The 25,055-nt window shown below is 45.9% G+C and overlaps 1 protein-coding gene across 11 annotated transcripts in view; it reads right to left on the bottom strand.

Annotated features, from left to right (window-relative positions):
• The window catches only part of UNC13B (unc-13 homolog B), a 250,006-nt gene that overhangs the window by 26,656 nt on the left and 198,295 nt on the right, over positions 1-25,055 (bottom strand). For 6 of the 11 annotated variants that reach the window (XM_089498312.1, XM_089498273.1, XM_089498295.1 and 3 more), the window contains 5 exons: positions 17,118-17,244; positions 9,559-9,655; positions 8,458-8,601; positions 8,205-8,282; positions 6,241-6,318 (listed from right to left, as the gene is read on the bottom strand). In XM_089498312.1, coding sequence (XP_089354438.1) covers positions 6,241-6,318; positions 8,205-8,282; positions 8,458-8,601; positions 9,559-9,655; positions 17,118-17,244 — 524 coding nt within the window. Of the gene's footprint in view, positions 1-4,758; positions 4,813-6,240; positions 6,319-8,204; positions 8,283-8,457; positions 8,602-9,558; positions 9,656-17,117; positions 17,245-25,055 lie in introns of all 11 variants that reach the window. The other 5 variants (XM_089498261.1, XM_089498289.1, XM_089498281.1 and 2 more) reach the window with 1 other exon arrangement.

Below are 25,055 nucleotides of genomic sequence, written 5' to 3'. Positions count from 1 at the left end.
TAACACAGGAGGAACCTGTGTCAGCCTCCAGCGGGAAGAGGTCCAAGCTTGAACAAACAGCCCCACAGCCTGATGGACAGAGACTGGGAGATATCTCAAGAGGGACTCCCGGGGCCCATGGAAACACAAGGGCCCAGCGTTCTCCTACCCACGCTGGAAAACTGAGATCTCAGTTTCTCCTGGCTTAATGATTACTAAAAGGCAAATTAGTAAATGCTTAAATATGATTGAGCTGGCAAGAAAATAGGCATCTGTGAAGGCATTTCTCAGAGGTGCTGATGTAGACCCTGCAGAGGAAGCAAAGAAGAAGCCCAGAGTAGCATCACATACCAGAGATGAATGAGCTCACCATGCCTCTTTGCAATAAACCTCACAGAATGAGAGGGCAGTGCTGATTTACTTCACCAGGAGAAAGTAAATACCACAGTAAAAATATGCCATGGGAAACCCAATTGGCCCTTGATTCCCTACAGTGTGTGTTCAGCACCATGAGGTATTTCTATTAAATTAAATGCAAATGTTACTGTAATGGAGAGAGGGCATCTCCCTGATCAAGCACTCTGGCTCTCAAGGGCACATGTACAAAAACACAATGCATACAAAGGATAGGAGTGAGACAACTTGAACTGGGCAGGCTTGGATGTGCCATCTCAACCAGCTGAATGAGAACAAACACCCTAAAACAAGGAAGACACTGCCACTGTCTCATCATTTCTGCACTTTCTACACATCCTGGACATTCCTCTCAACCTTCCCCAAGCCAAAAATGAGGCCTCTCTGCCTTCCTTGAGGGAAGGGTGGGTGTAAGTAGGTGTCCATCAGGAACCCTTCTTAGCAACCCTTCAACAGGTTGGGTTATTTTGGGGTGATCACAGGGCCTGGAAGGAGCACAGAGACTTAGAAACAGACACACAGCTGTCCTAACTACATGTGAAGTCGAAGGCTTTCATGGCCGGCATCCATAGTTTTTTTGTGGGATTTTTGGGCTATGTGGCCATGTTCTAGCAGAATTTCCTCCTGGCGTTTTGCCAGCATTTGTGGCTGGCATAGATGCCAGCCACAGATGCTGGTGAAACGTCAGGAAGAAACTCTGCTAGAACATGACCACATAGCACAAAAAAACTACAAAAAACTATGCCCTATCTATTGTTGCATCATTTCCTGGCTGAGTTGCTATCTTAGCGTCTGCTCTATGTCTGTAAAGCAACAACTACTAACCTAGTTCGCTCAGGCAGAGAAAGTGCTTTGGGGAACTTATGAAAATAGATGCCAGATCATATAATCATATAATCGTAGAGTTGGAAGAGACCACAAGGGCCATCCAGTCCAACCCCCTGCCATGCAGGAAATCTCAATCAAAATATCCCCATTGGCAGATGGTCATCCAGCCTCTGTTTAAAGACCTCCAAAGAAGGAGACTCCACCACACTTCGAGGGAGTTTGTTCCACTGTCGATCAGCCCTTGCTATCAGCAAGTTCCTCTTAATGTTGAGGTGGAATCTCTTTTACTGCAGTTTGCATCCATTGTTCCAGGTCCTGTTCTCTGGAGCAGCAGAAAACAAGCTTGCTCCCTCCTCAATATGACATCCCTTCAAGTATTTAAACAAGGCTATCGTATCACCTCTTAACCCTCTCTTCTCCAGAATAAACATCCCCAGCTCCCTAAGTCATTCCTTATAGGACATGGTTTCCAGACCCTTCACTATTTTAGTCGCCCTTTTTTGGACACATTCCAGTTTCTCAACATCCTTTCTAAATTGTGTGCCCAGAACTGGACACAATATTCCAGGTGGGGCCTGACCAAAGCAGAATGTAGTGGCACTATTACTTCTCTTGATCTGGACACTATACTTTTATTGATGCAGCCTAAAATCGCATTGGCCTTTTTAGCTACCGCATCACACTGTTTACTCATGTTCAACTTGTGGTCCACTCGGACTCCTAGATCCCTTTCACATGTAGTTTCATTCAGCCAGGTGTCCCCCATAATCCTATATCTGTGCATTTTATTTTTCTGCCCTAAGTGCAATACCTTACATTTCTCCGTGTTGAATTTCATTTTGTTAGTTTTGGCCCAGCTTTCTAGTCTATTCAGGTCATTTTGAATTTTGATCCTGTCCTCTGGAGTATTAGCTATTTGGAAATTTGATGAATATGCCCCCAATTCTGTCATCCAGGTCATTGATAAAGATGTTGAATAACACTGGGCCCAGGACAGAGCCCTGTGGGACCCCTCTAGTCACTTCTCTCCAGGATGAAGAGGAGCCATTGCTGAGCACCCTTTGGGTTCGGCCGGTCAACCAATTACAAATCCATGTAAGTTACCTTGTCTAGCCCACATTTTACAAGCTTGTTTGCAAGAATGTCATGGGAAACCTTGTCAAAGGCCTTACTGAAATCAAGATATACTATATCCACAGCATTCCCTTCATCTACCAAGCTGGTAATTTTATCAAAGAAGATTAGATTTGTCTGGCATGACTTCTTTCTCTGAAACCCATGTTGACTTTTTGTGATGATGGCATTGCTTTCTAGATGTTCACAGACTCTCTGTTTAATGATCTGCTCTAGAATCTTTCCTGGGATTGATGTCAGACTAACTGGACGATAATTGCCGGGTTCCTCTTTTTCCCCTTTTTGAAGATGGGGACAACGTTTGCCCTCCTCCAGTCTGCTGGGATTTCTTCTTTTCTCCAGGAGTTTTCAAAGATTATTGCCAATGGCTCTGATATTACATTTGCCAGTTCTTTTAGTACCCTTGGATGTAGTTCATCTGGTCCTGGAGACTTAAATTCATTTAGATTAACAAGGTATTCCTCTACTATCGCTTTACTTATTCTGTGCTGAAATTCCCCTATTCTGTCCTCTGCTCCATTATCCTCAGGCTGAGCACCCTTTTCCTTTTCTGAGAAGACAGAGGCAAAGAAGGTGTTGAGTAATTCTGCCTTTTCTCTGTCCCCTGTTAGCATTTTGCCATCTTTTCCGCGCAGTGGGCCTCCCATTTCCTTCTTCTTCCTTTTGCTGCAGACATAGCCAAAAAAGCCTTTTTTATTGTTCTTAACCTCTCTAGCAAGCCTGAGTTCATTCTGCGCTTTAGCTTTTCTGACTTTACCCCTACACATGCCTGCTATTTCTTTGAATACCTTTTTCGTGATTTCCCCCTTTTTCCATTTCTTATACATGTTCCGTTTCAAACTTAGCTCGGTTGAAAGTTCCTTAGTCATCCATCCTGGTTTCTTGAGACTTCTCCCGTTTTTCTTTCTCACTGGAACTGTTTGAAATTGTGCCTTCAGTATCTCCCTTTTGAGAAAGTCCCATCCATCCTGAACTCCCTTCCCTTTTAGTATTTCTGACCCGGGATCACCCTCAATACTTCTCTAAGTTTAGTGAAATCCGCTTTCCTAAAGTCTAAGATGTGTGTCTGACTATGCCTGGCTTCTCCTTTCCATTGTATAACAAACTCCAGGAGAACATGGTCACTTCCACCTAAGGATCCCACCACTTGCACCACATTAACCAAGTCATCCTTGTTGGTTAGGATCAGATCCAAAATAGCTGACCCCCTTGTTGCCTCTTCCACCTTTTGGACCATGAAATAGTCTTCCAGGCAAGTGAGGAATTTGCTAGACCTTGTGGATTTGGCTGAGTTTGACTTCCAGCAAATATCAGGATAGTTGAAGTCGCCCATCACTACTACATCTCTCTTTTCTGACTGTGTGGTCATCTGTTCTAGAAAGATATTATCCAATTCCTCAGTCTGACTTGGGGGTCTGTAGTAGACTCCCACCGTAACATCCTTGTTGTTTCCCTCCCCTTTGATTCTTATCCAGATGCTCTCCACCTGGCTTCCATGATTGATGTCCTGGATCTCTTCACTGGTGTAAATATCTCTGACATATAGTGCTATTCCTCCTCCTTTCCTGTTTGGCCTATTTCTCTTAAAAAGGTTATACCCCTCTGTTTCTACACTCCAATTATGAGACTCGTCATCCAGCCACCACTGGCTTACTATGCTGATTGCTAGAAGGCAAGCCACCCATTTATTTAAGCACCACCTTTGCTTTTTCTGTATCAATCCTTCTAGCTGAAACCTGAGTCAAACTTTTGCGGGTGAATGACTCACAAGGAATGCTAGGGGAGGCGCTTCTGTGTGTGCTAATATCACAGAGGGGAGGGTGAAGCTTTGCAATAGTTCAGCATCTAATATTTCTAGTGGCTTGTCTGGAGGACTGAATCTGGAAGCAGATTTACTACCTCAGTGCCTGGCTGGGTGAAGAACAGCACACACATACATAGACAAGGACAAGAAGGGTCTACTTTGTTGTAGCAGAGCCGATAACTCCTAGCAAACTGGGATGCACCAGGTGGGAAACCAGGGGGTAGCTCAACCTCTTGCAAGCAGCAGTGGGGTGGGTGCAGTGGGCCAGAATGAGCAAGAGGTATGCCACTTATGTTGCACAATGTGCAAGGAAAACAGGCAAATGCCTTAGCAGCCTGACCAAGCCATATGCCTGCTCTAGGGGTGTTCAGCCCATTCCCTTAATGCCTCTGTCATTCCACACTGTTTGATGCTTTTTATGAAGGATGTTTTGCACAGAGACAAATATTAGAAAAAGCCCAGCAGCTGCAGAGATTGGCTGGTGTGGCATCCAACCTGTGCTACCCACCAGGCATAGAGACTACAGGACTGGGAACTAATAAGTCATGGCTAAGAAGGAATGGCCTGGAGGCCAAAAAGAAAACAAAATTGGGGCTAACAGCTTCAGGCTCTTTCTCCTCAGGCTCCTTCTCCTTCTCTTCATCATCCTGAGTCTTGACAAGCAGCGCCAGACAGAAGAGATAAAACCAACAGACAGACAGACAAACAAAGGTTAGACCAAAGACATCACAAAGGGAACAATACACAAAGGGATCTTGTTGCACCTTTGAGACTAAGTGAAAGACGTTGATAGCATAAGCTTTCACAGACCAAGCCTACTTTATCAGATGCCTGAAGTGCCTAGGGACAGACATTTATGCCTATGAATAATAAGCAGGTTTTGCACTTCTATTGCTATTCACACACACATGCTCATTCATAGTTATAAAGGTCGGTCCCTAGGCACTTTACTCCATGCACCTGATGAAGACTTCATCTATGAAAGCTTATGCTACCAACTTCTTTCCCTCAGTTAGTCTCAAAGATGCTACACAATCCCTTTGCATATAAAGGTCAGACCAAACATTCTAAAAGCATTAGTAGCCAACTGTCAGGTGGAATCAGTTACTGGGCAAAAAAGAGCTTCTTTGGATAGCAAGAAGTGTTTATGGCCTGATCCCAAGGAACTGGGAAATGTAAAAAGGAGTGACCAAAAGAAGTAGAAGAAGGTACCCCATCAGTCCAGCTGTCTAGAATGATCCTGAGCCAACCTCGGCAGATAGGAAGAAAGCCCAGCTGGAATGGCGCATGGGCCCAACTGGTCCCAGGAGAGGGGCCAATCAGTTACCCGTCAGAAGCCCACTAGCAGCAAGACATGAGTACAACTGCATCCTCCAGCTCACAGTCCCTAACAATTGGTCCACAGTGATCACAGAAATACAGGAAGAATGAGAACAGACCACAAGGACCCCTTATTCCAACCCCTGCCATTCACAACTGTGTTGAATTGCCCCTGACACTGGAGGTGATGTACAGCCATTACCATCAGCAGTCACTGATAGCTTTATCCTCCCTGAATTTCCTTAAGTCCCACTTAAAGCCACTCCCATAAGCAATTTTCCCTACATGTTGTGGCAAGGCATTCCACAGTTCATTATACACCAGGCATAATTTTCTACACCTTTTCAATAACTCATTTTCATTAAGGAAGTTTCATTCTTCTTGACCTCCCCATGGGAAAGAGGCCATGTGAATCTTTTGGCTCATCTTCTGGATGCAGGTAAAGGTAGGGGTCATACCTTGGAAAAGATAGCATTTGGGAACATATTTCATGGGCTGGCAATATCCCCCAGACTTTGGATGGATGCCTATGATGTTGCCACCACAGCTCTCTCCACTCCATACCCCAAGTAGGCTTCTGCTATCCATCAAGTGCTTCTCCATTTAACTGGAGAGGTCAGGCTAAGTATAGCCAGGAAAAGGGTCTCCAGCCACCTGGCCCAGTAGGGCCACAGAAGGGGGCTGCCTGTAGCCCATCAGGGGAGTAACACCCCATTTGCTGGGGAGGCCCAGCCGAGTGAGACGCTCCTGTTTGTTCTTACCTCCTTGGCTCCCATGGCCTCAAACATCTTCTCCAGCTGCACCCTCAGTTGCTGGATGTTGTTCATCAGGATGCAGGGCTGAGAACAACAGGAGAGAACAGCAAGGCCCAGTTACTGATAGGACTGGCAAGCTCCCTGGCCCTCCCTGTGCAAAGACTTTGGGGACAAGTATGGAGGAAAGGCCGGTGATGGGGAAGAGAAATCCTCTCAGGCACGGTGGGTTTAGGAGACTCAGGTAGTGCTCAGTTCCATCTGTCAGCTGTTCCATTGCATTGTCAGCACCTCTGAAGGAAGCCATGATCATAGCTGGAAGTCCAAAGGATAAAACTGTGCTGGGCTAAGAAGCAGGAAAGAGGTGAGCACATTCCCCAGGGCAATGGGTCCTCTGCTTCCATCTCCTTCTCCTCAGGAACTGAAGGAGAGGAAGGCCAAGGGATTGATCCCTTTGAATACAGTGGACCCTTGCCTTATGCGGGGGATCCGTTCCGGACCCCCCCCCCCCCTTGCGTAAGGCGAATTCTGCCTATGATCAAGCCTCATTCATTTGAATGGGGCTTGTGTGTGCAGTGGCGCAGCAGTGCACACAAGCCACCCCCTGTGCACTCCCCGCGGCTTGAGCACGTGTGCTCAAAGCTGCGTATAGCACGCCCGCGTATAATGCGGGCACATTGTACTACTCCCTCATTCATGAACGAGAGATGCTAGACCATTTACTGAAGGGATGGGAAGAGTGGTAGGTCCAGGGGGCCACTTCCAATAAAGCGTTCATAGCCGCGGCCCCCACACTCTGGAACAACTTACCGGAAGAGATCCGTCTCATCACCACCTCAGAAGCCTTTAAGAAGGCACTTAAGACAGATCTCTTCCAGCGGGCCTATCCATCTGATCTTTTATAGTGGATCTTATAAAAATTTTTACACCTGATTCAACAGTACAGAAACAGACAACGATTTGGCTTCATTGATGATTGTATTGCATCTTGGCGTGTTTTAATTGATTATTTTATGTAGTATGGGTTGTGTAATTGTATCATTTGGCTTTTATCGGTTGTAATCCCACCTCGATCCACAGGGAGAGGCAGGAAATATAAATAACATATTATTATTATTATTATTATTATTATTATTATTATTATTATTCCACAAGACCCTTCAAGGTGGGGGCGGGAAGTGCATGGACTACAAATAATATTTTTAATGTAAAGTCGAAGGCTTTCATGGCCGGCATCCATAGTTTTTTGGCCACATAGCCCGAAAAACCCACAAAAAATATTTTTTTAAAAAAAATCTCAACAGTTGGTGTTTTTCTAATGTTAAAATGTATAGGGAGGCATTGCAAGCTATTTAAAAGGTAAACTGTTGCATCTGGAGGCTTCTAGAAACACAAATTCACCCTCGCTTTAAGCCAAAGTTGGCTCAGGAATTCTGGAGGTGTCCAGGAACATCTTGGGGAGTAGTTGTAGTCCCAGTGTTATGCTGGGCCCCCTCCCCCTGATCTACTGGGACAGGAAGCATTTCTTTCATTTTAAAGGGTGATCTATATCTGGAAGAAGCAGAAAGGGTCAGGGTGCTTCTATGCCTTGAACATCATCAGGCTGCACCAGCCTCCTTCTGACTGGTCTTGTCTGCAAGGAGAGCCCAGGAGAGCACTGGCTTTTGCTCAGATATCAGGCTAACATTCTATGGTTCTCACATGGTGGCTCCATGTCAGAATGATGAATGTTGGGGGTTTTTATGTACTTTGAAAAATTGAATAAAAACTATTTTTTAAAAAAAGAAGAAGAAGAACTCAGCTGCTCCTAAACTAACACACAGCAAATGTGTCTCCATACAGAGACACTGGGCAAAAGGTGCATAAGGATACAGCTGCAAAGGGGCCAAGCTGTCTTCCCTGTTCCTCATGTGAAGGATGTGGCATAAGTGTAGCTGGCACCCGGGGCCAAGGCAGGCAGAGGTAAGACTCACCACCTTCTCCTTAGAGCAGTAGGACTGAAAGTTCCTGGAGACAATGTCTGCATACTGCATCAGCACTTTTCCAATGGTCTGCAACAAGAGGAAATGTCAGAAATTGTAATGCGCACAGACATTCAAGACCATCCTGGGAATTACTTATCTCATTTATTAAAATATTTCTACCCTGACCTTATATCCAAAGTAAAATCACAACCTAAGAGACAATGAGGTCACAGAAAGCCAGACGCCCAACAGACATCCTTACCTTGGCAAAGCGCCGCATGTAGTGGGCAACGATGGCAGGATCTGGGCACTCCAGCTTTTTGATGATTTCAAAACTCTGGTTCAGCTGGGTGAAGACGTCGACCACCGAGCAGGAGAAGAGGGCATGCTCAGACGTCTGCTGGAACTAAGGGCAAAAAAGAAGCAGCTGGAATCAGCCCCCTGGAGTCCCTAAGTGGCCCCTGAGAAGCATTAGGGACCATGGGAACCCCTCCAGACACAACACAAAAAGCCATGAGTAGGGGGCAGCTTTTCTCTCACTACCTTCATTTATTAACTGTATCTCAGGCTGTCTTTCTGCCAAAGCAAGCCAAGGGGACATCCTCCCAAGAGGAAAAACTTCTCCTCATTCTCCTGAGCTACAGTCCCAACCTTTCTCCCAAAGGGAGAGAACAGAAGGAGGGGAGGACCCAGACAGTAGTACCCAAATGCCAGCTGCAAACACATCTCCTTAAGATTACCCGGAGCCCTGTTGATGCCTGCCTTACATTGGCCTAAGTGCTATGCAGTCACAGTAGCCATGAAAGGAAGTCAGGCATGGGAGAAAGAGGCTGCCAGGAATCCTGCCCTCCTTCCCTTGTTACCATGGCTGTGTGGTCCTGGAGAAAGTGCAGATGTGAGGGGGGGGGGGGGGACTGATAGGATGCTGGTACATATAACCACCACCCTCTGTTCACCTGCTCCTCATTTGCTGCAGATGCCACTGTTAAAACAACCAAGATAATTCAACAAGCAAAATGTGAATGAGGGGGCTTTTATGGGGCATTCTATAATGGATCCCAGGTGAGATTTTCTGGCTGGAATGAAAACAAAAATGGGGAGGGCTATCAGAGTGGCTAATGAGGCACCCCTCTTGTAGCCCAATTCCCTATGATACAGGCAGCAAATCCAGAAGCATCCCAGGCTTTTTCCTGGGACATTTGCAGCAACAGCAAGAAGAGTCTGAAGAAAGAAAGGCTTCCCATTTCCCTAGTGGATAAGAATGCTTTGACATGGAAGCCACCTTCTAGTTGTGTGTACCAAGACTGCCGGACCTGACTCAGCACAGAGCTTGTTCTTGGGCCACAGCAGCCCCAATACCTACCCCGTCCTTCTTGTCCCTCTCCAAAGCTCCATGCATGAACTCCAGGGACACATCTTCATTCTCGTCTAGCCACTGCATCACAAACTGTTCAAACCACCTGCATTGGGACAACAGAAGAAATGCTCATTATGAGATATGAGGCTGTCCTCTCTTTGTCACTGTAGTGTCTTCAAATCAGCCAGAATACCTACTGGTCCCACTCCTGAAGGAGAAAGAATTAGCCAAGCATCAATACCTATAACAACCCCCTTTCCCTCTCCCTGGCTTTCCAGAACGCACTTTGCCCAAGGCACTCCATGGCTAAGCCTTGCCTCTGCAGGCTTGCACTTTCCTCTTAGTCAAAATAAGGCCGTTTCTTCTGAGCTCATTCCTGTAACAGTCTTAATAACAACTTCATCTTATCACTGGGATTCCTGCTTTCTCATCTGCATCTTTTTGCATTTGCTCGAATTTGGTTGCCCACAGTTTCTGCCTTGCTCCTCCTCTGGCCCTCTCTTTCTGCTCCTCATTGCTCTCTATTAGCTTCCTCTTTATCGTAGTCTTTAGTATGCTTTCTGCTTCTTTCTGAATAACCTGAATTTTTGTTGCTCCTCATTTTAAAACCCCTCCCTCTCTCTTTGGCTCTCCTATTCAGAGTCTTATCAGCTCATGTGGATATTTGAGCAAGGGATAAAACTAGCCTTGGGAAATAATGCTTGCTAGAACGACAGCTGCTGAAGTATCAGACGTGCCCAATCCCAGGTAATATGCCCACAGTAGGATCCACAAGGCTAACTGAGAAAGCAAAGAGGCAATTCAGCTTCAGGGGCAGCCCAAGACTTTTTGCTGCCTGAGGCAGGGCAGCTCCCATATCCCCTGCACCCATAGTAAAGGGACACAGTCAAATTGCCTAAAGGCAGGCAAGTTAGTTTGCCTCATGAGGCAAAATCTCCCACAGGTGCCTCTCCCCCCCCCCCTCCCCTCCATGCAGCAAAAGGGAGTAATGAACCATTTACTGCCCTTTCCTGGCTTCCCAAATGCGCTGCCTGAGGCGGCTGCCTCCCTCCACCCAACGGCAGGGCTGGCCCTGCTGTTTCTCCTTTTCTGCTCCTCATTGCTTGGGAGAACACTCTCCCTGCTTGTCACAGCCCCTCACTTCTTGTTTTAAGCTGATCTCAAATAATGAAGCACAACGGATGCACAAATGTGCACAGCCGCATGTTCCCATTTCTCTCCACCTCTCCCTCATATAAAAAAACAGAGATGTTTCTTTTTTTTTTTTCCCCTTTCTCACATCTCCTGGTTTTGCAAACTGTAAAGCTGTAGGCAAGGAAGCATCATTCTTAAGTTTTATTGTACATCTCCCAGGACAATTTGAAATGAATGATAAAACAAAAAGTGCTCATGGATGATGAATCTCATTCTTCCCAGCTTGAGTGCAAGAAGACAAGCTGTGGATTTGGCCTCTTGGCCCATGAATATGCTGAGAGCGGCTCACATGCCCTGGGATGTTTTGCAATGTGGCTTACCTCTGGGTAACTTCCTGAAGTCAGCCCATAGAAGGTCAAAAATGCAGGGAGAAAAAAAAATCCAAAGGGTTTTTGGAGAGGTGCTGTGGGTTCTCGGGCCCTCAAAACAACGTGGGGAGCCACACGTGGCCAGAGGCCATTCTTCCCCATCCATTCCATCAAGAAAGGATGCAGCAAGACACAGTCTCTCTGCAGCATAGCATCCTTTAGCAAAAACACAACAGTTGTGATCACTGTGTCCATGTAGCAAAAACAGATGGATGGACTTCCTGGTTGGCCCATGGCTTTTACTGAGCAAGGAGATTGGCACTTCACAGAAACTTTCAGTTAAGATCTAGCACACCATCTAGAATGGTTACGGGAATTCCTTCCTCTGTTTTTTTCTGGTATGCAACACTAGAATCAAAAGTAACCCCCAAGGACACCAAAACGGTCTGATGACCCAGAAGTCAACTTCTTACTCACTTCTCTTAGGGAAAAAAGGGCTCTCCAGGTCTAAAATAGTCTGGGGGCTAAAGCCTGGCAAAATTGCCTCCCATGTCCCTGGAAGGCATTTAGGGGCAAAACACTGATATTTTTTTTTTTGGGGGGGGAGGAGATATATGGTCCTCTGCATCTCATAGGGGACCCACACTTCTGGAACAGACCAGCAGATGAAGCAGCAACAATGGCCACTGTCACCACTGCCATCAGGCTCCATTGGCCCCCAGGAGGAGCTCAGAGGACAAGAGGGCACCTGGTGCTTCTGAAGTTATGAAAAGCCACCCACCTGCTTGTGGCTTCCCTGGGCCATTGCCTGCATGCTGAGTCCAAGTCAGCTTCTGCTTCTCAACACAAAATGCATGCAAACAAGGGACACAGAGTCCACAGACACCCGTACATTGTGATTCTCCCCCATCAGTTATGACCCTGATACAAACAGTGCTAATTATGGGCTGCTTAAATTTGCAAAGAATGTGGGAGACGCCACGGAGAGAGTAAAAGTGAGCCCAAAGCATTCTGGAAAGCCTGAAATAACCTTTCACACTTCAGAATAGAAAGGCACAGGTTGCTTAAACGTGGAAATCATACTTGATACCGTGATAAAATGCTAATATCAGCCTGTTCCCACCAGAGCCGACAAGTTGCCACCAGCTGCACGTTCCACAAGCCACAGTGGGACCTTGTTTTCTTTTGTTTCTGTGTACTTTGGCAGGGCATTTTATTTTTATCATAAGGACATTTGTTAAACCTACATATATAAACATATACACACACACAGGTGGTCAAGAAATTAAGGCACCTTCACCTTAGGCATAGGAAATTTTCACTCCCTAATAAATGCCCATGTGGTGACCCAAAGGTTGCTGCAGCCTCTGGAGTTGTGGATGCCACAGTCAACAGCCTCCTGTCCCCAAGAGATGATTGCCCGACTGGAAAGGCAGCCGCCTCTCACCGCACAAGTGCCATTATCTTCCTTTGTCAAGGACACTCAGATGATTCTCCAGGAGGCATGGGGCTGTACAGATCTGAAGTGTCAACTGTGCAAGAGTTCCCCACCACTTGGGGGTGTTTCAGGGGATGAGAATCCAGTGCTGCCAGTAACTGGCAGTTGAGCAAGCAGGCGATCAATGTTTCATGCAACTGGCTGAGACAGTCAAGACCCAGGCTGCACCATATAGGTAAGGTCCTACTGAATGCCCAGCTCTGGCTTTAAGCATGGAAGGTCCAGCTAGTCAGAGTCTGGCAGGTGCTGAGTGTCAGCTCATCCGGGGAAGCCAAGTTCATTACTGGGAGCTCAGGAAGGGAGTAAAGTGTGAGCAGATGAAGTCCAGTTTTAATGACCAGTTGAATCTAAGATTTAGCAGTAACAGAATCACAAAACAATCCAAGAATCATTTTTTGTGGGGTTTTCAGGCTATATGACCATGTTCTAGAAGAGTCTGTTTCTGACGTTTCACCAGCATCTGTGGCTGGCATCTTCAGAGATTCTCCACAGATGCTGGTGAAACTTCAGAAACAAACTCTTCTAGAACATGGCCACATAGCCGGAAAAGCAAACAAAAAAACTATGGATGCTGGCCATGAAAGCCTTCGACTTCACAAATCAAGATTCACAAGCCATTACACCAAGAGAAAGTTGTGAACTTCCAATGGTGGGCCAGTGACTGCATGGATTCGAACACTACCAACCCTGTCTGGTTGCCCAACTGTATTTAGTGGTTGTCAGATGGATAACTCCTGCAAAGCTCTTACCTGCAGCTCCACCCTGAGGATGAGAGGGACCATCTGGGTTCCCAGCTTCTTTCCCAGGAGCTGTTCAGAGCATGAGCTGGCTTACCTCAAAGAGGGACCTGGCTGGCCCTTGGCGGTCGGACTGCGCCTCCTTTCACACTACAGACTTATACAGTTATCTTCCACTTTAATTGCCATGACTGTATCCTATGGAATCTTCGATTTTCAGTTTAAGGAGGCACTAGAGGTGTCCTGCTGAAAATTTTAAGCACCTCTCCCTAAACTTCCAATCTCAGGATCCAAAGGGTAAGAGGACTGAACCATGGCAGCTGAATGGAATCATAGCACTATACTGTTGGCCTTCCATATCTAAGGATTTTTTTATCCACAGTTTGAAAATATTTAAATATAACTTCTAAAAGCAAGCCTTGATTTTGCTATTTTATAAAAGTGACACCATTTTACTATGCCACTGTATTTAATGGAACTTGAGCATCCATGGATTTTGGTATCCATGAAGAGCCCTGGAACAAAACCCCAGCAGATACCAAGGGCCCACTGTATTCCAATGGAAAAAAAGATCCAAAAAGCAAACATCGATTTGTCATTTTATATAAAGGACATCATTTTACTGTGCCACAGTATTTAATGAGACCTGAGCATCCATGGATTTTCGTATCCATGGAGAGTCCCGGAACCAAACTCTACCACATACCAAGGGCCCACTTTAATTGCAAAATGTGGATGGGCTCCTGGTATCTGCAGGGTCTTGTTCCTTTTCTGCCGGAAAACTAATTCTGATTCCTCCCCTGATGAAGGGTGGGAAGGGGCATGGTATTTGTCTGAGACAAATTTGCATCAGAGAAGGGCAGTACTGGTGGTACAGTGGTTAAATGCCTGTACTGCAGCCACTCACTCACAAACCATAAGGCTGTGGTTCAATACCAGCCAGGGCTCAAACTCGACTCAGGTTTGTATCCTTCCAAGGTCACTAAAATGAGTACCCAGATTGTTGGGGGCAATTAATCTTACAGTTGTAAACTGCTTAGATACTGCTTAGATGGTATGAAGCAGTATATAAATCAAGCTGCTATTGCTATTCCCTCCTTTCCTGGTGATTGTGAGGCTGTAGCTGCAAGTGAAGAAAAGAAAAGGGATCCTGCCCAAGTTTACATCCCATCCACCCGCACAGACATAGATGCTGAAAAGGGGGCAAGGCCAAAGCTGGGCACTACCCGCAGATCCTGCTGACTTCTCCCTGAGCCAAAAGGAGCCTTTCCAGTTCTGGGGGGAAAGAGCCCTACTTCTGAGACTCATTTGTTTGGCTCTCTCTTGCCCACACAGCCTGTTTTTTTACTGTGATGAGGCTCTGATTTGTCTTAACTTGTTTGCTGACATTCGGAGGGAAAGCAAGAGCGGGGAGATTTTAATTTCTTCTGTATTTGATAATACTGAAGGGAATTAGTAAAGCAAATGACTCAGCCCATCAATGTGCACCAAATTGGCTACTGCTACTGGAGTCGTTGCCAAGAGGCAAGGCGAAGGCAAGTGGCCAAAATAAACCAATATTGGCTGAAATAAACCAATATTGCCCTGGCGTTCGAAATATGAGCCTGGCCCCACAGTGGGAGATGGCAGAAGAGTGCCATGGCAACAGGGATGTTGTGCTCAAGATCCAGCCCAGAGCAAAGCCAAGCTCGCTTCAGCCCCTGCTTAGTAATGCTCAACATTTAGATCAGATTTCCATCTGCAGATGGCTGGCTGACTAACAGCCCAATCTGCCTCACAGCCAAGAAAAAAGCCACTGACTCGAGCCCATTTCGATCCAAGTACTTTGCCTCAACTAGAAGGTGGGTGAAGTCTTCCTCCCAATGTCGCAAGTGAGGTGTGGGTGGGTGGCATATGCCAGGCAAGATACGTGGCAAGATTGCTGAATAATGTGGATTAGATTCATTATTCCGATGCACCACCCTTTTTATTTATTCAGACTCAGGGATATAAATAAAATGAATGTGGCAGAAGCACAGAAATGGCAGTCGCGATCCAGGAAATTCAGTGGATGTGTGGATTCAATGGGAGTGGTTATAATGATCCTATATTCGCTAAGAGATCAGGTGTGATCTTTTGAGGGTAGTCTGAACACCCCACCATTCAGTTTGGAAACACAAAACTACAATTTGACCAACAAGCCTATCATCTTGTTCACACTTTTGCATACTGGGTTTGAGGGAATTTATGGCAACAAGCCACAGAATCATAGAACTGCAAGAGACATCAAGGACCAGACCTCAAAGTCCTATTCCAGACATTCTGTACCAAAGAGATTTCCATGTTAGACTCTTGTAGATGGCTGCCTAGGTTCAATAAGAGATCGCCTGCAGCAGCGATTCCTCAGATGTATTTCAGAAAAAGGGAAAAAATGCCACCAAATAGACAGGGGAATTCTTAGCACTGGAGGCAGTGAGCCCTGGAGGATTTCAGGTCTTCTGAACAAAACTAGTGTCATCTTCTTTCTGCCAGGTCCACATCCCTACTCCAGAGAACTCTTCCTTTCCATCTCTCTTTCTTAGGTCAGTCCCCTCATTTCCAGCCACTGCTCCCAAGTCATTTTCCATTCTGGAGAAAGCACCCAGCCTGGCCCTCCTCTCCTCAGCTGGAAAGCCCATCTAAAAGGCCCCAGGGCCTCTTTTCTTGAAGAAGGAGAATGGTGTTGGGTTCGACTAAAGTGGGCTGTTCCCAGAGGGGCCAACTGGGAGCATATTACCTAAGAAACTGAAACATCTTTGGGAGGAAGATGGGATATAAATAAAATGAAATTTTAAAAAAACCACACTGCTGTTACTCAACAATTCCCACAGTGTAACTAAGTTTGCTGCGTGAAGCATTGCTTTCTTTTATCTGTCTGTTCTGTGGTCTCTTGCTATTCATCCCTTTTATCCTCACCAACCTTTCAAATTCAGGGGGATGGTCCTCACTGGGTTCTGTGGTCATGACAGAGGGAGAAAACCTTCTACTCATTCTTGGGCCTTGGGGGATAGACTGCTGCTTTACTTTACCTGCCTGATTCTTAACTCTGTGCACATGTGTACAATAGCTGAATGAAGCAACTGAACTGCACTGTCTTCAAGCCAAATCTGGATCCCAGAGCGATCCTATAAAACTGAAGCAGGTTTAATAAAATGATTGAAAACAGGAGTTTATAAAAAGTGCCAGTTGTTTTGACTTCTGCCTTTGTTGGAATGGGAGCAATCAATAGCACTCAATGGCAGTCAGATTTCCCAGTACTAAGCAAGGAATTGCTCCTTGAATACTGATGGTCACTCCCATTCCAAGTAACATTGCCAAGGAAAGCAGATACGTTACATATGTTATTCCTACAAACATCTGTTTTCAATCATCTCAAGTGTGTGTGTGTGTGTGTGTTCTATGTGCATATAATAATTACAGGAATGCTGGTAGTATAAAGGGCATGACCCCTGCTGTTGGAGGAACTGGCTCCTGGATACCTGTTATTGTGAACAAAACACAGCAGAATGCCTCAGAAAACGCACAAAAAAGGTAGCTCATATGCTGAGGACTGGCAAAAGGCACACTGCATTGTTCACCTCAGCCTTGCATTTCAGGAGATAAGAAGATCTGGGAGTGTGGCACGCAAATGAGAAAGCAGAAGGGGAGACAATAGGGATTTTCTGGGTTTTTCTGCCTCAGTCACACAGCAGAAGCTATGAAGACACCCACCTTTTCCAAAGTATGTGTGTATGTGTGTGTGTAAGAGAGCAGTGACACAGACAGTGGTACAAAGCGGGGCAAAGGACCCAGAGCAGACAAGGGACTTACGATGGGTAGTCGGGCACTTTCCCCTTGACGGTCGGCAGGGTACAGACGTACTCATTGTACAGCCATTTCACTTTGAAGTGCAGGTTCATGTAGTCGGCGCTCTTGCACAGCCGGTGCTTCTCATGTTCTGTGGGAAAGCAAAGGGGGTGGATTATTAGAGGGGCAATTCATTCGAGCCCCATGCCCTGCATTGTCTGGCCACTTGGAGGGTCCCATCCTGTCAGGAGACATGTGCCCAAACCAACAAAATCACAGCAGCTCAAGATCCTGATAACAATGCCCAATGGTCTTGTAGTTCAGAAGCCCAAAGCCTGCAGACTCATTTTGCAGACAGTTCTTCAAAAATAGAACAGAAAAGTTTCTGGTTGCCATGGAAATGGGAGAGCAGTTTCTTAGGGACCCACTGCCCTCCGGCTGCTGAGATGCTCTGAGGAAGCACAAAGCAAACACCAAGAAACAGAACTGGCGCTCAGCGCAGCCTAGGAGAGTCTTCAAGCTCCACCAGAGGGAAGGCAGGATGGGACAGGGTGGGGTGCACATGGGTAGGAAGGCCTTTCCTCTTGGGGGCCCACATTCCAAATCCCACCTTCTGAACGGTGCTATGTATTGCCTTTGCACAGCCCTCCTCTGGCATGAACAGCCCCTCAGAGATGCCAGGATCTCATCTCAAGGGGCATGCTACCACTTTGCTAAGGGAAGGGGCATTTTCAGCCCCTGAGAGTCCTGGGACACAACACCTGGAGTACTACCACAGGAGAAATGTTGGCTGCTGAGGCAACACAACACAACAAACCCAACAGTACCACCTGTCCTGCTCCACACTGTGCTCTTGCTCCCATATCATGAGCTACATCAGCTGCCTTCTGTTTTTTCACCCACTTTTAACCCCAAACTGCACAATGAGACAGGCCGCCTTGAATTTTCCTTTAACATGGGTATCTTTTCCTTTCCTCCTCCTCCTCCTCTCTGTTGGGGATTCAAATTTCCCAAGGCTTCAGCCTTTGTTAAGGAAACCAAAACATCAAAAAATATCAAAGCCAAGCCTGTTAGAGTATAGCTTTAAATGCTTCTCTAAGAACTGAGACTGAATCAAAACAACACAAGTAGCTTTCAGTTTAAAAGAAAAGTTTACTAATGGCTTGAATCTACATATACATAGAGACTACATCCTAACCTAGCTAATGAATAGTTCAGGTAAAAGAAGAAATCTTTACCTCATCACCTTTCCGAAGAAAGTTGAGAAGGTAGGAAGATGGGGGACAGGATAGTAGCAGGAGAATCTCTTTGTGTGAGAAACTTCCTAAAGGAAGTGACTTGAATCACATGGTTTGTTTACCAATTTACAAAAAGTATTTATTGCTCCTGTGATTCAGTAGGACCAAATGGGATATTTTAATGAGGGAAGACAGCAGTTTGCATGCAGGAAAATCCTATCTATCTGAGGAGGGAGAGAGAGAATGCTGAAATTTTGCAACACTCTCTCTGTATCTTCTCTTTCTCTTGTAGACAATCCAAACTCAGGCATGGCGATAGTGCCTCTGATGCTGACCCACCTTGGGCTACCATGCAACCCATGAGGAGTCATGGTCCTTTGACAGGAGCCCAAGTCCATGCAGATAAGTGCTGCAAACTCACTCTCTCTCCCACATGCTCCCATCCTGCTTGGCTTCCCAAGGAGTTAGTTACTCCTAAGACAACTGGGGCCACCTCATGAATACAAGAGATCCTCCCAAGAGTCAAAGCCACTCATAGACGGAGCTCAGTGCCATGCAATAAGGAAGTGGGGAAATTACAATCCACCATCCAGCAGCTGATCCTCCAGGTCAGGAGGCCCTTCTCTGACCCTTAAGTAGGAATTAAAAATGGTTGGATGTATGTTAAATGCCCTGAAACACTGCACTGCAAGCTCCTTCTGGGTCTATTTTGGGACTCATTACATCTACAGCTGAAAGGAACTTTATTGGATGATAAATAATGAAGAGACCTTCAGTATCCCCACTTAATAAAGCTGGGATTTTCTTTGCACTCAAGAAGGATAAAGGTGAGCAATATCATCTTTCCTCCATGGCACAATTATGTGTATGTGTATGTGTATGTGTATGTAAGGGACACAAGTATGTGAAGATCAATCAACTCAACAACCACTTTAAGACTGAATCCAACAGAAGAATAAACTGCCCACTTGAAAGCAAGAATTGTCCAGACCTAACACATTTTAATGCCCACTGTCATTAGAACAGGGACCATTCACTAACCCTCAGTTTCATTTCAGATTTTTGGGGACTAAGTAATTGCAAATGTGTTTTTAACCCCAGTGCCTTTCTGCTCTGCCGCTCCTGCCACTGTTTCTTATCAGAGCAGCCACTCCGCAAAACCAGAAGGCATTCCAAAGACTCCTAACCAAGTTCCTCCTAATATTTAGGTGGAATCTCTTTTCTTGTAGTGGACAATACTGCAATAAATTGGACATGTGGAGTCTGATCTGATAAAAGATGGCTTCCTATATACCTAATAAAACTCTGGAAGGAGGAAAGGGGTGGAAGCTCCCCAGCCTTAGCCAGAGAGATCTGCTTGTAGCTCAGGAGGCAATTGGTGTTACTGGAGGATGCAAAAGTCCAGGCAGGTTCACTGGATGGGTGTGGGGAGGGCATCCGATATGCTTCTAATAGGCCTGAGATGCCAGCATATACAGTACAGCTAGAATGACCTCCTTCTATAGAGGTGATACCATGAACAAAATGCAGTATCACCATTGCCAAAGAAACTGGAAGTAGGCAATACATCAGCATTCAGCCTCTCTCAGGGCACCTGTTATTATTAAATGTGTCATCTGCCCTGGGTTTAACTGCACACAGGTGAGGCCACCCCTGAGACTTGTCTCCTCTGATGGGAACTTGAATCATGACCTGGAATCTGTTGACTGCCCAGTTACCAAGACGGCCAGGTCCAAATGCAGAACACACAGTGTTTCTTTTTAAAGTCTTTGGTCCAAAAAACACTCTAAGGCCTGTTACAGACAGGCCAAAATAAAGCTGCTTCGAGTCACTTTGGAGGTATGGTATTTCAATGATGCATGAGTCCTAAGAGTCCAAAAGCCACACCAAAGCTGCACTCCAGTCCTTAGGACCGGAGCGTGGCTTTGGTGCGGCTTTTGGACTCTTAGGACGCATGCATCATTGAAATACCATACCTCCAAAGTGACTCGAAGCAGCTTTATTTTGGCCTGTCTGTAACAGGCCTAAGAAACCCTGAAGTTTTTATTCTGATGATGATGATGATGATGATGATGATGGTGGTAATAATAATAATAATAATAATAATAATAGTCTCTCTGAGAGAGCGACTTATAATTAAAAAGAATCCATACAATACAATGATTAGACACAGTCAGCAAGTTAGTATGAAAATATTTGTTTTTACAGGACTTTTGCAACTGGTACCAAATTAGAAAGCTTCTGAGAGGGTAAGGCATGGGAGAGAAAACTGTGTGTCTCATCTCGAAGACAGGCATGCAATCATCACACAGAGAGAAAGGAGGAGATACTAGGCTCAGAAGTCAGAAAATCCAAGTTCCCCTGGAAACAGAGGCCAAAGAGCTGCCTAAGTCCACCCGACAAAACTGGAGGTGCTGACCCAGATATGGAGAATGGACGGGAAGGGCTAAGGGCCAGCACTGCTGAGACTGCCAGGGTTTTCCTGCTTGATTCTGGTGTCCAGTCTGAACAGTTGCAGGTGGAAAGGAGGGCAATGGTGACCAGGTGGCAGCAGCAGAGATGCTACCCAGGGAGTTCTTGGGGCAGGGAGACGCAAAATCAAGCCCAGCTTCGTTTGGACAAGACCAAGCAGTACAGTGCCAGCATGTCAGCTTTCTGGAAGACGGACAAGCTGACGAAGAGCACACTTAGCCTCTAAGCACAAGGTAACTGAGAAAGCATACTAGGAGCAGAATGGAAGAAGGCTGGGAACTGCCTGAGGGGAAGCACACACAAAGGGGTCTTCTGCCAGCATTTGCCTCCTGTCTAAAGTGGCCACCACTGAGGTGGACCAATCTACAGCACTGACACAAAGCATTATCTGGAAGCATTTGCCATCTACATCCTCTCCCCAGGAAGGAGGGAGGATCCCCTACTAACCAATCAAGAGAAAAAAGAACTGGAAAAGAGAGAGAGAGAGAGAAAGAAAGAAAGAAAGAAAGAAAGAAAGAAAGAAAGAAAGACTCTTACCACCATAAAAGAGGACCATGCGAATGCGAAACACTGGTGGGGCTTGGGATAGAGAAGAGACAAGAGTAAAACTTCCATCCCCTGGTTCAGGCCAAGTGAGACCCTCCGAGACCCATGGACAGTCCCCCTCTTGGTGGGACTTCCTGACCAGGTCAGAGGTTGCCCTGGGCAAGTTAGCCCCAGACCAGAGCAATAGGGCACCAACATCATGACTTCAGGTTTCTCTTTCCACACCCCGAAAATGCAGCCCTAAAAATCAACTGTCCGCTTCTTTGTTTTTTGCCAAGGCTGTCCACTCTGAACTCCACTGCTAGGCTGACACCTTCCTCAAAGGAGTTCTCCTGAGGGCTCTTGTCCATCACAGTTCCCCAGTCCCAACCAGAGGCTGGCATCTCCAGCACTGGGTTTGCTGAAGATGCCCAGCCCAGTCACAAACTGGGCTGGGCATCTTCCTCCTCCTCTTTGTCTGCAGCAGCTGGTCCACTCCTGGGGGAGATCTGGCCATCATTGGACAGTGGCCTGCCCTCCCCACTTGGGAGCTGTAATTTCTTACCACTCCTTGCAGCTTTTAGAAAGAGAGTGGAGACATATTCTCTTTAAACCAGCCTCATAAAATGGATGTCACTGTTTACTGGGATGATTCTAATGATTTTACTGCTTAATTTGTTTTTAGGGAATATTGGAACATCAGCATGCCTAAGTCCAACCTACACTTGCATACGTCTCTTTCCTGGACTTTGGTATTCTCTTCCCTCCTCTGCAACCACCAAAGCCCCCAGCCCCATGGTTTTCTATTTCACTGTGTTACCCTCCCACAGCCATTCAGTGACCGGTGGAGAGCTGAGGAGGAGGCAATCTGAGAAGTGTCTGGCTATGTCCCCACAGCCAGATGCAGAATGATGACATCATTTGTCAAGACGGCCAATGGACCTTCCTGGGTCTCAGCAGATTATGCCATCTGCCTGTGTCTGGCTATGGAGACCTAGCCAGGTGCTTCTCCACCTGCCACTGATCAGCTATGGTGAGAGGGGTGTCATCATCTGTCTACAGAACCTTTATGTTGTTCCCGTTGACTTAGGATTTCATATTCTGTTAGATGCCACTTTGATTGCTGTTTTTTTTAAAGAAAGCAGAAAAGTAAAATAAATAATGTTAAAAATAAGTAACTAAAGCAAGCTCTATTTCCAGCTGCATTCTAGCTGTGGGCTACCAAACCTGTATGCTCTACTTCTATGAACACTTCACATTGATACACCTGGGGGGAAGGTGAAGGATATGTGCTACTATTCTTGCTACAAGAGGGGTCGTCTTTGGTGACTCACATCTAGAAGGTATACTGAAGGAAAACGCTCTTACCCTGTGACGCCTTGAGGGAACACATTTTATCCAGGACTTAAGAGAGGGAACAAAGTAATGAGACAAAAAAAGCACACCACCAAAATCATTAGGAGGAGGGAGCACAAAAAAGGAGACCTTTATTCCCACAAAGCTAAAAACAGATGTATATTGTGTGTGTGTGTGGGGGGGGGGGGTATTGGTGGCTACCAAGGACCCCCCAGCAACATCCCCCAATAGTTTATTTTTAAACATTTGACTTCTGGTTTACTTTCCACTTTAAAACAAGACTTCTCCTAGTCCCAAAACAGCCTAGGAATGGGAACTAAACATGGTGAAACTGCCCCTGGGGGGAAGAAATCATTTTGAATTTATTTATTTTTAAAGTAAAGAAGGATTCTGGGGAACAGAGGGGAGGGGACATGTGGCAGGGGGTGCCAATGCAACCCTCCCAGCCCCTGGCAGCTGCCAACCCTTGATGTATAGGATACAGAAGAGTCTCACTCAAGCCACGCTATGCATCACAGAGACGCTTGTTCTTTCTCTCAGTTGATGCTAATAACCTGAAGGGAGCATCTCAAAACAGATTGTACCCTGGAGCTATTACTCATGATCAAAGGACCTAGCCTCAAAACCAGAGTGGCTGGATTCTAAAAGGGGAACAAAGGGAGCAAAGTCATTTAAAAGGCGAACATGAAGGAACAGAGCACACTTCTGAAGCCTGGGGAAGGCTCAGCATCCTTTCCCCTCCCTAGCCCCCAATATGCCCAGCATAACCCAGAAAGGTACCCAAAGGATTATTCATGAGAGCGCAGGAGAGACAAATATCCAACATCAGAACTCGTGCCCAAATGTAATGCAACCGTTCACACCTCTGCTGCTCTTCCTGGAGATTGCACCTTGTGCACATTATAAATAATTATGCGGTAAAGGAATTCTTTCAATATCCAGCACATTCAAATGGAAAAACCAATATCTAGTGCCAGTTTTACAGCCTTTGTTCCCACTCACCCTACAGCTATGGAAAGGCCTCATGTTTTATCTGCAAACATTTGGAGGTCTTTAAACAGAGGCTGGATGGCCATCTGTTGAGGATGCTTTGATTGTGAGTTCCTGCATGGCAAGGGGTTGGACTGGATGGCCCTTGGGATCTCTTCCAACTCTATGATTCCTGTAACCTCTAAAATGTAGTTGCCAACCACAACATTGCCATTTTCAATCCCATATATGCCATCTTATACTTCTGCCTGATGAAGCCTGTGAAGCCTTAAAAAAAGCTAGCAGGATTTATTTTGCACCTTTTGGTTGGCTCAATAAAGGAAAAGGTTAATAACTTGCCAGAATGTGATTTGTGGTTTCTGTTTTGGCTGATTTTCAGCTGCCTTTTGCTGGCTCTAGCAGGCTATGTGAGGTACATAGGGGAGCAAAACCATCATGTTTTGCTGTCATTTTTATAGTTTTGGGGGATATTGGGACAAATAGCATTTTGGGGGGCTTCAAGGGTCACACTTTGCCCACCCCTGATCTAAGGTTATTATGGCATCTGAAAGCCACCCCTTGCCTTGCAACAGCCATTTCACCCAGAATTTGCAGGGTGATCTCACTGTGGATCTGCTCCTGCCACCTCTTTATGTTCAGGGGGTCCATGTACCACAAAAATAATGACCATGGAGGAGCTACATAAGTTCAACATAGATAATAAGAAAACTAAAATAGTTAAAGAGTTCCCATACTGTGGATCAAACAACGATCTCAATGGTTACTACAGTCAAAAAATAAGAAGATGACTAGGAATGGGAAGAGAAGCCATGAAAGAACTAGACAAGATCCTAAAGTTTAAAGATATTCAACTGAATACTAAAGTTAGAATTGCCCAGGCCATTGTACTCCACATCACTATATACTATGTTAGGATGCAAGAGCTGAACAGTGAAGAAAGCAGAAAAGATGAGATGTAGTGTTGGAGAAGGGTGCTAAGGATACTGTGCACGGCCAAGAAGAAAAATAGATCAAGTCAGAACCCTCCCTGGAAGCCAAGATGATTAAACTGAGGCTGTCACACCTTGGCCACATCTTGAGAAGGCAAGGTCCATTGGAAAACACAATGATGCTGAGGAAGGTTGAGTACAGAAGAAAGAGAGGAAGACCCCATTCCAGATGGATGGACTCAATTAGGGAGGTCACGGGCATGAATTTGCAGGACCTGAGCAGAGCAGTGAAAGGGGGGGGGGGGTTGGAGGTGTCTCATCCACAGGGTCACTATGAGTCATGGTTAACTTAAGGGCATGGTGACTTAAGGGCAGTTAGGAACAAACCTTCTTCCACCAGATGCCTAACACCAGTGACAGCTTTGCTGTGTCTCTTGTGGAAGCTTTCTCTG

The sequence above is a fragment of the Sceloporus occidentalis genome, unplaced genomic scaffold (genome assembly GCF_023333645.1).
Source record: "Sceloporus occidentalis isolate IW3139 unplaced genomic scaffold, rSceOcc1.0.p SCAF_1, whole genome shotgun sequence".
Taxonomy (NCBI): Eukaryota; Metazoa; Chordata; class Lepidosauria; order Squamata; family Phrynosomatidae; genus Sceloporus; species Sceloporus occidentalis.
The sequence above is the reverse complement of the archived record's forward strand: the minus strand, read 5'-3'. Positions and strand labels throughout refer to the sequence as shown.